This window comes from Heterocephalus glaber, unplaced genomic scaffold, assembly GCF_053883595.1.
Source record: "Heterocephalus glaber isolate CG9 unplaced genomic scaffold, H.glaber_assembly_v1.0 deba00000470, whole genome shotgun sequence".
Classification (NCBI taxonomy): Eukaryota; Metazoa; Chordata; class Mammalia; order Rodentia; family Bathyergidae; genus Heterocephalus; species Heterocephalus glaber.
This window is the reverse complement of record NW_028258145.1, coordinates 17,624,472-17,641,186: the sequence shown is the minus strand read 5'-3', so window position 1 is coordinate 17,641,186 and position 16,715 is coordinate 17,624,472. Positions and strand designations below refer to the sequence as shown.

General features: G+C 48.9%; 1 protein-coding gene across 1 annotated transcript in view; it reads left to right on the top strand.

The window, feature by feature from the left end:
* The window catches only part of Tcf7l1 (transcription factor 7 like 1), a 152,610-nt gene extending 137,357 nt beyond the window's left edge, over positions 1-15,253 (top strand). Inside the window, exons 5-12 of the mRNA XM_021258238.2 lie at positions 7,511-7,643; positions 8,793-8,895; positions 9,110-9,193; positions 9,896-10,039; positions 10,522-10,681; positions 10,761-10,868; positions 12,318-12,393; positions 13,855-15,253. Of these exons, the coding sequence (XP_021113897.2) occupies positions 7,511-7,643; positions 8,793-8,895; positions 9,110-9,193; positions 9,896-10,039; positions 10,522-10,681; positions 10,761-10,868; positions 12,318-12,393; positions 13,855-14,288 (1,242 nt within the window). The 3' untranslated portion in view covers positions 14,289-15,253. The remainder of the gene's footprint in view (positions 1-7,510; positions 7,644-8,792; positions 8,896-9,109; positions 9,194-9,895; positions 10,040-10,521; positions 10,682-10,760; positions 10,869-12,317; positions 12,394-13,854) is intronic.
* The last annotated feature ends 1,462 nt before the right edge of the window (positions 15,254-16,715 follow it).

Here is a 16,715-nt window from a genome sequence, read left to right as displayed (position 1 = left end):
AGGCAGGAAGGACCATGAGTTCCATCCCAGCCTGGGCAACTTAGCAAGACCCATCTCAAAATTCAAAATAAAAATAAAAAAGAGCTGGGGATGTAGCTTGATGTGAAAGCCCTGGGTTCAATCCTCAGTACCGCCCCACCCCCCAAAATTATTTGGTTCAGATGGTACCTACCAAGTATTTCTATTGTAAATTACTATTTTCCCTTTGAATTTATTAATAAGTGCTTTGTAAAGAGAATATTTTGAAGCTATATCAGTCCTCTGTTTCTTATCAAATTTTCACACACTAGTTTTAGCAGGAAGTGGTGACTTCTGGCCTGCACCCTTCCTTTTAGTTTCTGTTGTCAGCTTTAGCCTCTTGGGAGATCTTAGTCATATCTCCTACCTCATTCACCTTCAGAAAGAGAATTGACACCGCAGCACATCAGACTTGCATCATTAATAACCCTGATAAGAAAACTGGCAATGAGGCCGGGGGTTTAGCTCAGTGGTTCCAGCACTTGCCTCGCAAGTGCAAGGTCCCGAGTTCGATCCCCGGTATCAAAAAAAAAAAAAAAGCTGGCAATGAAACAGAGAAGAGAAACTTTAAAAAATTCTGCATGGGCCAAGGATTTATGTCAGTGGTTCCACTGCCTGCTTTGCAAGCACAAGGTCCCAAGTTCAATCCCCAGTACCACCCCTCCCAATAAATAAATAAAATGAAAAATTCTACAAATAATGTTCTTAAAGAAGAGCCAAAATTTCCAGGTGTAGTGGCACATACCTATAATCCCAGCACCTAGGGAGGCTGAGGCAGGAGGATTGCTGCAAGTTGGAAGCCAGGCTGTACTACTTGAGGAGAACCTGTCTCAAAAAAAACAGAACAGGGCCAGGAATGTACTTCAGCGGTACAGCGCCCACTTGGCAAGCAAAAGGCCCTGAGTTCAATTCCTGGTACCAAAAAAAAACCCCCCAGAATAATGAAAACAAAAATGGCCAGTTATTTAAGTCATTTTCTCATTGAGCTCTCCTTTTGTCAGTCTGTATAATATAACCATTTCTGCTTTTTCTTAGTTTTGTCCTGAGAGTATATCATCATGTACTATATAGTTTGTTTATACATCTTATTTACTGTCCTCCCAACTAAAATGTAAGAACTATGAGAAAGTTACAGTTACAGTGAGCTTTAAAAATAAAAAGGTTGCCTTTTTTTTTTTTTTTGAGGCCAGATCTCATTGCATAGCTCAGGCTGGCTTCAAACTCCAGGGGATTCTTCTGCCTCAGCCTCCTGAGGGCTGGGATAACAGGAGTGCGCCACCACATCTGGCAAAACTTACCCATTTTTTGACTGGATCATTTCAGGTTGGCCCAATTCTTTTGAGTCTCTTATTCGTGTACATGTACCAACTCCACACAAGGAACGTAAACATTATGGTCTGCAAACAGGTGTACAGTACTAATAAAAAATTTTTTAAATAAAAATAAAAATGTGAATTAATGAATCAAATGAGCACTAGACTGAATTCTGTAAAACTAAGTGAAAATTAACATTTACCCAGACACATCCTGGCAACAATTTAAATCACATGGGTTTAAAAACACTTTCCTTTAAGTAACCATATAATCAAAGAAGAGTCTAGTCCAAAGTAACAGAAATGAAGGTTCGAGGGTTCTTTGCTCAGCCTGCTTCCTGCTGGAAAACAATCCAAAGTCCAACTTGCAAAGCCCTCAAGAACACACAAGTGCTGGAAGGCACATTCCAATTCCTGGGCCTTTTATCTCCCTGAGGAGATTCTTCCCTTATCATTGCTGCATCTGTCACAGCCTGCAGCGAGGTGCTTGTCCTGTTCTGAGCTGAGAACATGGTTTCTGACCCGTTAATGTAGACCTTGCCGAGTGTGGTGGTGCACACCCGTAATCCCAGCACTTGGAATGCCAAGGCAGGAGGATTGCCACAAGTTGGAGGCCAGCCTGGACTACATAATGAGACCTTGTTTCAAATATAAACAAAATATATGACCCCCATCGCCTTCTCTCTCCTTGCCCTCCCACTGCTCCTGCCCACTCCACCCCCGCTGGCGTCCTCCTGTACTTGTCCCCTCTACACTCTGTTCTTTTGTGGGAGGGGGGATCAGGAATCAAACTCTGGACTTTTCACTTGCCAGGTAGGTGCGGTGCCACTGAGCTACATCCCCGGCCCTTCTTCACCCCATTCTACCTGTCTCCCCACTTCCTCCAGTTGTTGATTAAGTCGTGTGCTCATGCAGTGCTCCTTTCATCTGCCTTCTCTTAGCTTTCTCCTTAGCCTTTATCACCATTTACTTTAGGCTTTATTTGAGAATCTTATCTATTGTCCTTGCCCTGACAAAGTGCCGGAGAATGCACGTTTTGTGAAGATGGACAAGATTCTCCAGTGCCTGTACCAGACCAGGAACAGTAGAAGTCCTTGTCCTTTTTCCTGTTGCGACCGTATTGTCTGAAGGGGTGGTTAGTACAGTGGCTCAGTGAGGTCACCAGAGTCCCGGAAGGTTCCCGAGGCAGTTTAGCCTGTGTCATCTATGTCACCTCCACCTCCAGGCTTGCTTTCTGTCTGCAAAAAATAAAGAGATAGGGCTGGTGATTTAGCTCAGTAGTTCTGCTGTCTGCCTCGCAAGTGCAGGGTCCTGAGTTCAATCCCTGGTACAGAAAGAAAGAGAGAGAGAGAGAGAGAGAGAGGGAGGGAGGGAGAGAGGGAGAGAGAGAGAGAGAGAGAGAGAGAGAGAGAGAGAGAGAGAGAGAGAGAAGCCAATAGGATACAAAGGAGACATCTCAGGAATTGGTTTAAGGAAGAGCTTTAAATCGAGCATGGTTTAAAGTATGCCTGTGATCCCAGCACTTGGGAGGCTGAGGCAGGAGGATTGCCGTGAGTTTGAGGCCAGCCTGGGCTACATAGTGAGACTTTGTTTTAAAAAAACAAGCCCAAGGGCCAGGGATTTAGCTCAGTGGTTCTGTTGCCTGCCTCGAAAGCACAACGTCCCGAGTTCGATCCCCAGTACCAAAAAAAACCCAAGCCCAACCTGGGCAACTTAGTAAAATCTTGTCTCACAATACAAAATATAGGGGCCAGGGATTTAGCTCAGTGGTTCCGGCGCCTGCCTCGCAAGCGCAAGGTCCTGAGTTCAATCCCCGGTACCAAAAAAAAAAAAAAACCAGTACAAAATATATGTGCTGCTGACGTGAGCACAACACACTAAAAAATAAAAAGGGTTGGGAACGTAGCTCAGTGCCAAGGCCCTGGCTTCAATGCCCAGTTCCACCACCCAGCCAAAAAAAAAAAAAAAATGTTCTCTGTCGTAGAAGCTTATAGAGTGAAGGAGACTTGTGGTCTACAAGAATGGTGCAGGCATAGCATGTTCTGTTGAGGTACAGATGGGGGAAAGAGAAGTAAACAAAGAGCACTGTCATAGACATGTTTTACTCTAAAAACATTAGGAAGAATTTAACCTTTACTGTACGGACCATGAAGTGTGGTGGAGAAAAATTGGGCTCAGGTGTGGGGACTTGACCTGTTGGTTGGTTTCCCTGAGCCCAGCTAAGTCGGTTAGAGGTTACTTCAAGCCCCAGTTGAAATAACCCTTAGGAAAAGTAGCTTGGACAGATTCCTGTAGCAAACCTGAGGTTGAAAATATTACTAAGAACACAAGCAAAACAACGGGACACGGCAGAACAGAGTGACCCTTGGCCAAGCTGATTACCTGTCCCAGATCGGAGGATCAGGGCAGCATGGAATGCAGCTGAGCCGCACGTCCTCTCAGACCGTGCTGCCCCGGCCTCTGATGCTTCTGGTCCCCTGCCCTGCAGTGCTGTGACTGGGTGGTGCCTTAGGAATAAGTCCAGTTTCCTTTCCCCTCAAACCTGTTCTTAGGATTATCCCCCAGAACAGTTCTGATCCCCAACGAAAAGGCTGTCTCTCTGTCTTTGAGCAGTTGAATGCAGACAGCACAGATGTCTTAAACAGGACATCAGGTAGAGTTAGCGCTGCACTGAAACTCAGTGTCTCCTGGGCGCCACGTCCGTGCCTGCTTCGAGCGTGATGGGGAAAGGGAAGTGGCTCGGCTCTCCAAAGCTGGCCGCTTGCACCTCCCATCTCTGAATCTCTGACACCGCGGTGAAGAAGAGGAGCTGGTGAGCGGTAGGGGTCCGGGGCTTTTTGGAGGCTCACTAAAGCTCCTTCGAGCAGCAGCTGGGGCAGCTGGAGCTCGGAGCGCTGGAGCACTGGAGCTCGGAGCGGGCCACCGGAGTTTTGGGGGTGTGTCTAGTCAGGGGGCTGTGAGGAGTCGCCCTGCTCTGGGCTTAACAGGAAGTCCCGAAGAGCGACAGAGGCCCACTTTGTCTCCTTGGGAGCCAAAGCACTTTGGCTGAGACAGTTGTAGAAACAGACTAGACGAGACAAGAGACACCTGGGAAAGAATGAGGTGGGTCCCTGTGACTTTCGGAGAGGATTTAGGCCTGGGATGGCTGAGACGCTCTTCTTTGGGTACATTCATCTGGTATGGGCACCTGTGCTTTCGCTTATACAGGTTGTACTGTTGTTGCCCCCTGGGGGGGGGGTATTCCTGATCCTTGGCCTGAGTTTATGCCCTAAGAGCAGCTGAAGAAAAGAGCAGGAACTTTGCTCTTGTTTGATTTGGGGTTTTTTGAAACAGGGTCTCCCTGTATGGTCCAGGCTTACCTTGAACTCTCTAGCCCAGGCTGGCCTCGAGCCTGCAGTCCTCCTGCCTCAGCCTTCTGAGTGCTGGTATTACAGGTGTGCACTATCACACCTGGCATGAGCAGGAACTTTCATTGGGACAGCAGTCTCCCAAAAGAACCGTCCCTCCAGTCCCCTCAAGGTAGCAGTCCAGTCTTAGCAATCTTGAATACCGTATCTACTTCCCTCCTTTCCTTACCTGCTCATTTTCTGGACATGGACGCCACCTAGTGGGGAATAGTAATAGCTCACGGAGCCGTTAAGTGACTATACCTAGATTTCCAAAATAACTCACATTTCCCACTTGTGTTTAACTCTGCCACCTATTCGGTGCTGTTTGCCAGCTTCTGAGAGGCCAAACTGAGCACCACAGGGGCCATCAGGACTTTGTGACACTGTCACCTGTTTCTGGATGCCTATACGTGATATAAATAAATGGAAATAAAAAATCAATGTGTGAGGGCCGGGGATTTAGCTCAGTGGTTCTGCCGCCTGCCTCACAAGCGCAAGGTCCCGAGTTCGATCCCCGGTACCAAAAAAAAAAAAAAAAAATCAATGTGTGAGACTTCTGAGTGAGGTGACTGGGTTAGACGGTGTAACTGTTTTCTAGGGTTTATAGTTCCTTCTTAGAAAAGTTGTATTATTCTTAGTGTACATTTTATTTTTTTATTTTTATTTTTTTGGTACTGGGGATCGAACTCGGGACCTTGTGCTTTCGAGGCAGGCGCCAGAACCACTGAGCTAAATCCTCGGCCCCTTAGTGTACATTTTAAATAGTAATAAAAAATAGGAAGACATAGAAAGAGGAAACAATAAAAATCATTTGGTTCTACCTGAAACATAACTACCGATTACATTTTGCTGTGCTTCCATTTAGTTTTCTTGGTTTGGGTTTGGGTTCTGTTTTGTTTGCGGTACTAGGAACTGAGCCCAGGGTTGACATGCTAGGCTAGGCAAGCTCTCTACCACGGAGTTACATCACCAGCCCTTAGCTAGTCGTCTTATTATTATTATTATTATTATTATTATTATTATTGCAGTTTATATTTGTCTTTAAATTATGGTCACTCTGTAATTCCTTTATACTTTTGCTTTAGTAATAACCCTTTTGTGTTCATAATATTAAACAAAAAAACCTTTATACAAAGCTGGTTCCAGTGACCGCAAAACACTTCATTTAATTGCATTGGATTCCTGGAAATTAGATCTTAGAATTCATTTTATACCTTTATTTGTGCTATGTGTTCATGCATAGAGACATTATCAGCGACCAGCAATGAACAGGTAAAACAATACGAAGGGAATGTTAAGATTTATTGTGCAGCGAGGGGCGAGCCACCCGCGGAGGTGATGGGAGGTGGCTGGATTCGAAGCGAGATTCTGCCAGCAGGGCCCAGCGTATGTCAGCGCCACCTAGTGCTCGTGATTAGGAACAGCCTGGGTCCGCTTCCTCCCATTCCCGCTTAGCCTAGAGTTTAGCGAGAGCACGGGGATCTCTAGGAAGTGTGCATTACCGTTAGGGTTTGCAGTATGAGCGCCAAATGGGCATCACGTGAAGGGAAAAAAGGCTTGTGGAGTCTCGGAAATGAAAAATTCGAACAAGAAGACAGCTGTGTGGAGTTCTAGCCCTGGGATCACCTCCAAATCTCATCTTTTACAAATCTCTTCTCTACTTATAACTTAATTGCCTTATTATTTTATTTAAAATCTGACCTTTCTCTCTGACAGCTATGTTTTGATCAGGATCTTGGGAGGCAGGTAGTATAAAAGAAAGGACTCTGGTGTTTAGAGTCCCACATACCAGACAGGAATTCCAGTTCTGCTTTTCACTACCCCTGTGCTGAGGTGCAACTGCTTAATGTTTCTGAGCTCAATTTTCTCATCTCTAAAATGGGGACAGTCAAGCCAAACATGGTGGCACATGTCTAATCCCAGCATTTGGGAGGCTGAGGCAGGAGGAGCACAAGTTCAACTTCAAGGCCAGCCTGAACTATATAGTGAGACTGTCTCAAAAAAAGAAAAAAATATATAAGGAGAATAATTATATCTTCTTGCCAAGTTGTAAGAAGGACTAGCCATTGTGCATATTGCTCTGCTTGTAATGTGGGTGCTCAGTAAAGTAGCTATTTTTGTAAAAAAGATCCTTATTATTGAGAGATCAGATGAAAACAATTTTAAAAATTAATTGGGTTTGCCAATTCTAGGATGGCTGGGTTTTTTCCATTTTAAACTGTGAAACTAAGATGCCTCATGACGTGCTAGCGTTCCTTCTTTGCTTCCACTTATATAAAATAATGGTACTCCTTACATTCAATGGTATTGTAAATGAAATGTGGTGGACATCAGTGTTGGAAGTGGTACCCTTGGTCTGTAAAGCCGGAAGGTAGTAACTGGTGCTCAGAGCTCTGATGGTGACAAAGTGCACACACACACAAACACACACACACACACTCCCCACTGCTGAGTTCCCGATCAGAGCCAGGCCTGAGAGCTGTTTCTGTGAAGCTGATTTACAAAGTGTGCTGAGCCCTTTCCAGTTCGCTGAGGTCGCACAGAACAGTTTTCGGCTGAGCAACCCACAGCATCCACAGTGACCTGAGGGTCCTGGGAGGTGAACCCCTCCCTGAGCCCATGGCTTCCTTCTCAGTTGCGAAGGCTGCTTCCTCTCTCCAGGGGTGCCTGGAGGACTGAGTGGGATGTTGCATGGAAAATACCTGGCACACATTCCCCTCAGTGAAGAACAGCTGATTCTACTCCCATCTCCTTGGCAACTGGTCCTAGTCTTTCTTTCCTGTCTTACAGTCGAACAAAGTTCCTGTTGTTCAGCACCCGCATCACATGCACCCGTTGACGCCCCTCATCACCTACAGCAACGACCACTTCTCCCCGGGGTCCCCTCCCACGCATCTCTCCCAGGAGATCGATCCAAAGACAGGTGAGTACCTGCCACACAGGTGCTTGTGGGCCGGGCAGGCTTTTCTCTTCGGGGGACATAGCAGGCCTTGAAGGAGGCAGATCTGAGTTCAAATCATGCCTCCAGGCCCCCAGAGTATCCTGACCTTGACCTTGTACTTCTGCCCATGGGGATGGTGTGAGGATTAAAGGGACTGAAACGAGACGAGCCTGGGCCTGGCTTCATAGTGAACATCAGGGGCTGCTCTGTCAAAGTCTAGCCCAGCTGCGAGCTGTGCCTCCCTCCAGCAAAACCCAGGCCCTGGGCTGAACATTTTCAAATAGTCATCAGTCCAGCCAGGCTTCTCAGTAGAGCTGTAAAGCAAGAAAGAGAAGCTGAAGTGTTTGTTGGTTTGGTTTGGTTTTTTGTACTGAGGCTCAAACCCAGGTCCCTCACCCTGAGCTACATCCCCAACACCTTTTTTACTTACTTCGAGACAGAGACTTGCTAAGTTACCCAGGCTGGACTCAAACTTGGATCCTCTTCCCTCAGCCTCCCAGAATGCTGGAGTTACAGTATGCCCCTATGCCAGGATAGCTTTTAAAAAAATTTTTAGTGGGCCATCAGACCTGTCCAACCCAGGGAGCTACAGGCTTTATAACGCCCTTACAGAACTGCCATGGCTCAAAGCATTTTGGAGCCCTGCTCTAGAGGAATAAAGCTCACCACACACTGCACATAATAAACAGGACCAACATGGAAGAGAAATCTAGAGTTTAGGGGCTGAGTATTATGTAGCTCAGTAGTAAAGCATGGCCCAAAGCCATCACCAGCGCTGCAAAATAAGAAGCCCAGGGTTCATTTCTCCACGAAGGAGACCAGTTTTCTAGGCAACTAGTTCATGGATGACTCAGGGGATATCATGCCTCTCTGTGGGGATTTCCTGACCCTCTCTTATGAGACATCGATTCCTGTGACAGGCAGCTGGAAGTTACTGCACCCCGCAGAGATGGGGACTGTGCCTTCCACGAAGGTCCTTGACTAGCTGGCAGAGCTGTTGGCAGGGGTGGAGGTTGAGGATGATGAAGAGAGCCTTCAGGGCTCCAGCACACCCTGGGGACAGAGGGGAGGAAGCTGCCTTTGCTACAGGCCAGGGGAAATGGTTTGACACATCTCTCTCTTTGGAAGCAGGAATCCCCCGGGCCCCTCACCCATCTGAGCTGTCACCGTATTACCCACTCTCTCCCGGAGCTGTTGGACAAATCCCCCATCCCCTCGGCTGGCTCGTCCCACAGTAAGGAAACTGCCTCCCTTTGTACCCCTTTCTTTTCTGTGCTGAGCTCTGCCTTCTGAACCCCAGGACTTGGGCCTCCCTGCTCCCACCCCTGGGCAGCTTATCCCATTCTTCTCACTTCCTGCTCAGTTTTTCCTCCTTCTCCCCATTCCCCTCCCCATCCCAGCCCTGACCATTCCCAATACCTGACCAGACCTCCTTGCTCCTGGGACAGGCAAGGGCAGCCTATGTACTCCATTCCTCCTGGTGGCTTCCGGCACCCTTATCCCGCACTGGCCATGAATGCCTCAATGTCCAGGTGAGTTTGGAGCGGGGCTGTGAGCATGAAGTGACTGCCCGGGGCATGTTTGTCTGCTGGTGACCGCCATTCCTGAGTGTGACATCACCTTTCTCCCATCAGTCAGTGAGAGAGCACAGAGATGCCTCTCCAGCCACCCCTCTGATTAGGTCCATCTCATGCCCCTGCTCCTTTTCCCTGGGCAGAATGGAGACACAGGATCTTCTTTCCCCATCTGCAACACAAACCTGAGCCTGAGCTCCCTACCCTCCCACTGCCGCCTCCATGTGCCAGGCTTTGTGGGCAGAGGCATTTTGAGTATGTGACACTGAAGCCAGAGGTGGGAAAAGTTGATCCCCCACACACAGCATGAGAAGAGACAGGGTTGATTCTGTCTCAAGGGTGGCACCTGACCCTGGGGCTCCAGTGACAGAGAACATATGGAGCCCATAGTGTGAGCCCTGTTTTCTCCCTCTTACGCTGCCCTCTGACCTCTGCACCTTCTTCTGTATTTCCCATTCTACCTGCTTCTGGCACCAGGTTGGGGTGCCCTTGTGAACTGGGGGAAGAAGGGGCATCTGGTGTTTCTCAGACCTGATTCTCCAGCAGACAACCGGTGGCCCTCCACTCCCCAAACTGGCAGGGAGCCTGAGCCCCCTGGCCTCTGCTGGGGACACACTCAGCCTGTGTTCTCTGCTGTGATTTGTTCTCCCCTGTACGCAGCCTGGTCTCCAGCCGGTTCTCCCCTCACATGGTGGCTCCCGCCCACCCCGGCCTGCCCACCTCAGGGATCCCCCACCCTGCCATTGTCTCGCCCATCGTCAAGCAGGAACCTGCACCCCCAAGCCTGAGTCCCGCGGTGAGCGCGTAAGTAAGCAGCAGCCAGGGCTGAGGGTGGAAGGTCCCGGCCAGTCTCTGAGCAGCAAATGCCATTTGTTTTTCTCTTCTGGGGTCACCTGGGAGGTCCCCTCAGGACCTCTTTGCCCTTTGAGAGACTTAGTACAACTTCTCTCATGTTAAGGAAAGTTTCACAGTGAGGCCCAGGGGCTGGAGAACCTGAGATGCATGTAGCCTCCCTCTGCACCCTGATAGACCAGTGAAAACATGGGCAGGAGAGGGGAAGGACCATGGTGGCCCTGAAGCAGAGCTGAGATGGGCAGAGGCCCCTCCTTTGTCCGCTGTGCCAGGAAGACCACAGGAAAGTCCCTGGCCAGCTTTCCCTGCCACCCTCTGCTCCTTTGTCAGGAAATTGTCAGGAGATTTTCAAAAATGGCACCGAGGTGATTCAGGGGTTGAGGGCTGTGTGTGGAAGATGTTCTGGTGCTTACCCCCACCCTGTGCCTTCCCAGGAAATCCCCAGTCACCGTGAAGAAGGAGGAGGAGAAGAAGCCCCACGTGAAGAAGCCTCTGAATGCCTTCATGTTGTATATGAAGGAGATGAGGGCAAAGGTGGTGGCCGAGTGCACCCTGAAGGAAAGTGCGGCCATTAACCAAATCCTGGGAAGAAAGGTAAGGCGCGCCTTTGGCCCCTCCCTGGGCCTTGTGGGTCCCTGTCCCCTATGCTGACCGCTTCCCCTCTCTCCTGCAGTGGCACAACCTGTCTCGAGAAGAGCAGGCCAAGTACTATGAGCTGGCCCGGAAGGAGCGGCAGCTTCACTCCCAGCTCTACCCGACGTGGTCAGCCCGGGACAACTATGTGAGTGGCCACACTGCTCAGGGGACACGCAGACCCCTGGAGCAACTTCACGTGCAGAGGACTCTTAAGAGAGAAAGCCATATTTCTCTAGAAATAAGAAGCCATTTTAATTCTCATAAGGTCACAAGATAGAGCCAGGCATGATGGCACACACTTGTAACCCCAGCACTCGGAGGCTGAGGCAGGAGGATCAATGCCAGTTTGAGGCTAGGCTTGGCTACATAGTGGGTTCAAGGCCAGCCTCAACTGCATACCGACGAGACTTGTTGCCCAAAAAAAGTCACAAGATAGCCTGAGGACAGACTTAAATTGTGCCCTTCCCATTTGAGCCGGACTCCACCTTTCATTCTGTATCTGTGGGGACACTATGGAGTCGGGGGGGGGGGGGGTTCTCTAATCACAGCTGTTACTCAGCAGCTTTGCATAGGTCTGTTCTTGTTTACTTTTTACTGCTAAGAGAATTCATAGCTGCAAGAGACTTTCAGAGGGACCTGGGACCCCCCCCAAAAAGGTCAAGAAACACTACTTTAGGGAGAGAGGGGGAAAACTAGCCTGGAGGAGGGGAAGGCTGAGGCCTCCAAGAAGCCTGGGCTGCCCCTCCCTCTCCTGCCTTCTCGAGGGGCTCCCCCTCCAGCACCCTCACCTAGGGTGATCCAGAGCTGTAGGCCACTGCCCCACCTCCCCTGATCTGCAGCCCCCTGACAAGAGATTGATTATTAATCATTAACCTCGTATTTTTAATACGAATGTTGTAGTCAGCATTTTGGCAAGGGAATACATTAAATATAGGACACATAGTTTATAGGATTATTTTATGATAATTACCCAAAAAGTCAAATGCAAAGGAGTGCAAGAGAGATTAACCGCACACTAGAGGCCCAAAGAATCCAGCTGAGAGCCTGGGTCCTAGCAGTTTCTCACACAAGTCCAGCTAAAAGTTTAAGAGTTCAAGGCAGTGTCCTCCATGAATCCAGCCAGTGGCCTAGAGCCCACAGCAATGTCTCATACTTGTCCTTATTGAGGATCAGCACCTGGAGGGCCCAAAGGCCAGTGGTGGAAGCCAGAAAACCTATGCCAGTAATATGAAGCATTTGTGCCACCAAGCTGAGGGATCCACATTGGAGCCAGGAAGTGATGCTCACAGTGAAGGTCAAAGCTCCCCTGATGAAAACAGCAGTCATTCCCAGTGACAGCGAGGCCCCAAGCTCCTCTGACAAGAACAGCCTAGTTTGCATCAGGAAAACCATCCACAGCAAGCTTCTAGAAAATCAATGACCTTCCCCTCCTGTTCTCTTTTTCTGCCTATTGACAACAATCCTCAGGTGGATCCTCCACACCCAAACTACGCTGATTTAGTTCAGCTGGGCATTACAAATTGACCATTAGTTAATCCACTACAACAAGGTATTACTCTTTCTCTACTTACTTCTTCCTTTGGCTGTATTTTAGGGTAAGAAAAAGAAGAGGAAGAGAGAAAAGCAGCTGTCACAGACACAGTCCCAGCAGCAAGTCCCCGAGGCAGAGGGTGAGTCCCAGGGTCCTGTTCTCTCTGCTTCTCTCTCCCACTGTCCTGGCCACCCCTGCCTGTGGGGCGTCCGGGTCTCTCCTGGCTCCATGCCCTCTGGTAGGAGCTGGCATTTGCCATACCCCCTCCCCCATAGCAGTCTCACTTCGCTTAGTTTGGGGGTGATGTTGCCTTTTTAGAGATGACCAATTAAGATGGAGAAATTGAGGGATTTTTCCGGGTTAGTCTGCTAGTTAAGTGATAGGGGTAGGATTTGATCCTGGGACTTTCTTTCTGTAAAGCCCAGGGATTTCTCAGTTCAGTCCAGTTGCATCTTTAGGATTAGGTACTAGAATCAATGCCTAAGCCAAAAATGGACTGTGATTGAAATTATCCTCAAAATTCCAATAGGCAAGTGTCCCATTAGAGACTGACATGCCACCTATCAATGAATCCAATAGAGTCAGATTCTCCCAGATGGTTCTTTGGTTGAAACAAATGATTTGGAGACATCTTGTGTGAAACATCTGTACTCTTAACTTTTTTTTTTTTTTTTTTGTACCTGGGATTGAACTTGGGACCTTGTGCTTTCGAGGCACTGGAACCACTGAGCTAAATCCCTGGCCCATGTGACCAGGATTTAGGTCACATCCTTAGGACAAGGATGCAACTGCTTGCACCCTCTACAGTGCTTCTGATCTCCTATTTCTGCCTTTCTTCCTTCCTTTCTTGCACCTACATAACTTGTGTATTCAGCTACGCAACAGTACACATATGCAAACTCTAGGCCATCGTCTACCTGCTGCTCAGCAAGTGTCCAACTCCTCTGATTGCACCAGCAGCCCAAGATTTTAAAGCAAATTGAATGGCTCCATCCCCAAAGTTAGGCGATGTAGGAAAAAAAAGTGATGCTGTAATAGATGTTGTGAAATGGATCATTTGCCCTCTAGTGTGTGGGGCATGGACAGTTTTCACATTGCCTCTGCTCTGGGTGTTCTTAAATGTGCTTTTCTAGTCTTGGAACCCTTGGAAGTAATTTCAGAACCTTCTCAGGAGCATTCTTGTTTCCAAAGCATTTGTCCCTCCCTATCCATGGGGGTTGATTCTGTGAAAAAAAAAAAACCCCATTCATTCCACAGCTACCAAAATCCATAGATGCTCCCGCCCCTTATATAAAATGGCATAATATTTGCATATAACTTACGGACATTCTCCTGTATACTTCATACCATCTCTTGATTATAATGCCCAATACAGGGTAACTAATATATAAATCGTTGTTGTGCTGTATTGTTTAGGGAATGATGGCAAAGGGGGAAAGTCTGTACATGTTAGATACAGATGCAATTGTTTTTCCTGGACATTTTCCATCCGCTCTTGATTGACTCCGCAGATTCGGACGCTGTGAACCCAGCCAGTGCAGGCCCTGCCCCCTGGTGGTCCCAGAGCTCTTAGCTACTCACTGCTGTACGTTTCCCCTAGGTGCTCTGACCTCCAAGAGCAAGAAGCCATGCGTCCAGTACCTGCCCCCTGAGAAGCCCTGCGACAGCCCTGCCTCCTCCCACGGCAGCATGCTGGACTCCCCTGCCACGCCTTCTGCGGCTTTGGCCTCGCCCGCTGCCCCGGCTGCCACCCACTCGGAGCAAGCCCAGCCCCTCTCCCTCACCACCAAGCCCGAGGCCCGGGCCCAGCTGGCTCTCCACTCGGCCGCCTTCCTGTCGGCAAAGGCTGTAGCCAGCTCCCCAGGCCAGCTGGCCAGCCAGCCTCCCCTGCTGTCGCGGCCACTCCCCCTGGGGTCCATGCCCGCTGCTCTGCTGACCTCGCCCCCTGCCTTTCCTGCCGCGCTCCACACCCACCAGGCCCTCCCTGTGCTACAAGCCCAGCCTCTGTCCTTGGTCACCAAGTCAGCCCACTAGGCTGCCCCCATCTATGCAGGCTGTCATGTTGACTCATCGAGTAGTAATGATGCAGAAGAAGGAGAAAAAAGAGGAAACTTTATTGGTCAATATTTGACCACTCTGGACTGTTCTGTAAAGTGGCTGGTAACAACAGCACTTTACATTTTGTAGATGTAACCAGTAGCTGATCTTTAGGCTTTTTTAAAAAAAACAAAACAACAAAAAAATCTTTACAAGAAAGAGAACTGAAGAGTAGTGTGTTGTTCTCCTTGTGTGTGCTGTGGTGGACAAGCCTGGGCAGAAGACACCTTCTCTACCTCTCCCTGTCTCACTCCCCCTCTCTGTTTCCTTGTCGGCCGAACTTGCCCCAGCTGCCCCCATCAGTCTGTGTGGTCAGCCTGGCCTGGAGCCCCAGCCAGGTACCACTTGACCTAGACCCATTCCTCCATGTCTCCTGGGTCCTGACCCAAGGTTTTGTCAAGTGGTCACCACCATGGGTTCTTCCCTCTTTGTCCTCTGCCCAGCATAAGGCCATGACCATGTGCGAAGACATCTTGGCCTGATTTCTTTCCACCGCCTCCCCTCGCCCTCCAGAAGGCCCTGGGTTCCATCCCAGCACCACAAAACCCTAGCTTCCAGCTTGGGGTGGGGAAAGAGGTCCTGTGAAATGTCCCGTCCCCCCCTCATTTAAAGGGACTCGAGATGCCTGCCACTTGCACGGTGAAATCTCGGTTCCTTCCCCCCGCTAGTTGAGATCTGCACCCCACAGTTCCAGAGTGGCAGCAGGACCTGGCCCTGTGGTCTGGCTCCTGCCACCTGGCTCCGTGCCAGCATAATCTGCCAAAGTCCCAAGACCTTCTGCCTCCCGCATCGCCTCACATGCTTCTTCTGTGTGTATTTCATTTTGTTTTTATGGTTTTCGGAGCAATTTTAACTCCCAGTTGTTTATTTTCACAAAAGAAAATAAAATTGCAATTGCAAGACCTTCTCGTGAGTGTTTTGTTTTTTTCAGTTCTTTTGTCCCATCCAGCTACCGAGGCCTGAGGTTTGCAAACCACCTGGGCAGTGCTGATCACAGATCCAAAGGCAGAATCTTTATTTACAGTTGACTTAAATCAGTTCACCACCTGGAAGACATTCTACGTATGCTTCATGCCCCCATCTGTCTTACAATTGCCAAGATGTGTGGAGCAGCCTTCCTGTGCTTTTCAAAGTATCTTGAACTACAATTAATATTTTTGGTAATAGCATTATTAAAATGTAATTAACTCACTTAAAATTAGTAGACAGGTTGAGTGTGATGGTGCACACCTGTAATTCCAGCATGTGGGAAGCTGAGGTAGGAGGATTGAGCAAGTTCAAGACCAGTCTGGGCTATGTAGTGAGACTTTGTCTCAAAAAAAACAAAACAAAACAAAAAAATGCATAGTGGACAGGACTGAGGTGTAGCTCAATGGAAGAGTGCTTGTGTAGCATGTAAGAGGGCCTGAGTTCAATCCCCAGCACTGAAACAAAAAAAGAAAAGTGGACGATTTTTTTGTGTGTGGTACTAGGGATTAAACTCAATAGCTCACACTGCATGCTTCATACAGGTAGAAATATACAGTATTTTTTCTTTTGTGTCTGGCTTATTTCACATACATGTTTTCAAGGCTCACCTATGTTGTAGCATGTATCACAATTTCACTCTTTTCTGGCTGGACACACTTCCTCGTACATTGCGCTTTTTTGCTGACTTGAGGTCTCAGGAGTGGCTGCAAACTCTAGCCATGCCCTGTGGGGCCCCAGGGGAGAGGTCACAATGTGCAGTGTGCCTTCCACGGGGGACTTCATCCTGGCAGACAGCCCAATGCCTAAGTGTCTGGCCAGGTGTCCCGCTCTAGAAGACCTGTTTACACCGACAGACGCCCATGGCTCCCGTCTGACCTGGGGCGGGTTTATTCCTACCATGATAGGCACTCTCCAGGAGAGAAGGCACAGGCAGCCCAGCACAGTACAAGAAAGGCCAGAAGCAGAGTTCTTACGAATCAGAGGGAAGAGGGCAGCATGCCTCACAGAGCCAATGGTTTTCTCTCCCAGCCACCTGGGCCACTCCACCCATGCCCAGCCAGTGGGTGAAGAGCAGCAGAGAAATGGAAGGACCCATGGACCCAGGCCTTTATTGGGTCCAGGGCACTATTCTAGCAGGCTTCCCTTGGGAAGTTCTAGTTGATGGGTTTCGGGTAAGCAGGCACAAGTTCATGGAGTCACACTGTGACAGAGCTCGTCACTAGCATTTCCAGGCAGGCCAAGTAGGGTGTGGGGTCGGGCCAGTTAAGTAGTTGGGCACCTCATTTCTCTGCCCACCCCCCAGTACTTGGGATTGAACCTAGGGCCTTCACACTGAACTGCATCCCCAGCCCTTTCTATATTTTTTTATTTTGAGGCACAGTCTTCCTAAATTGC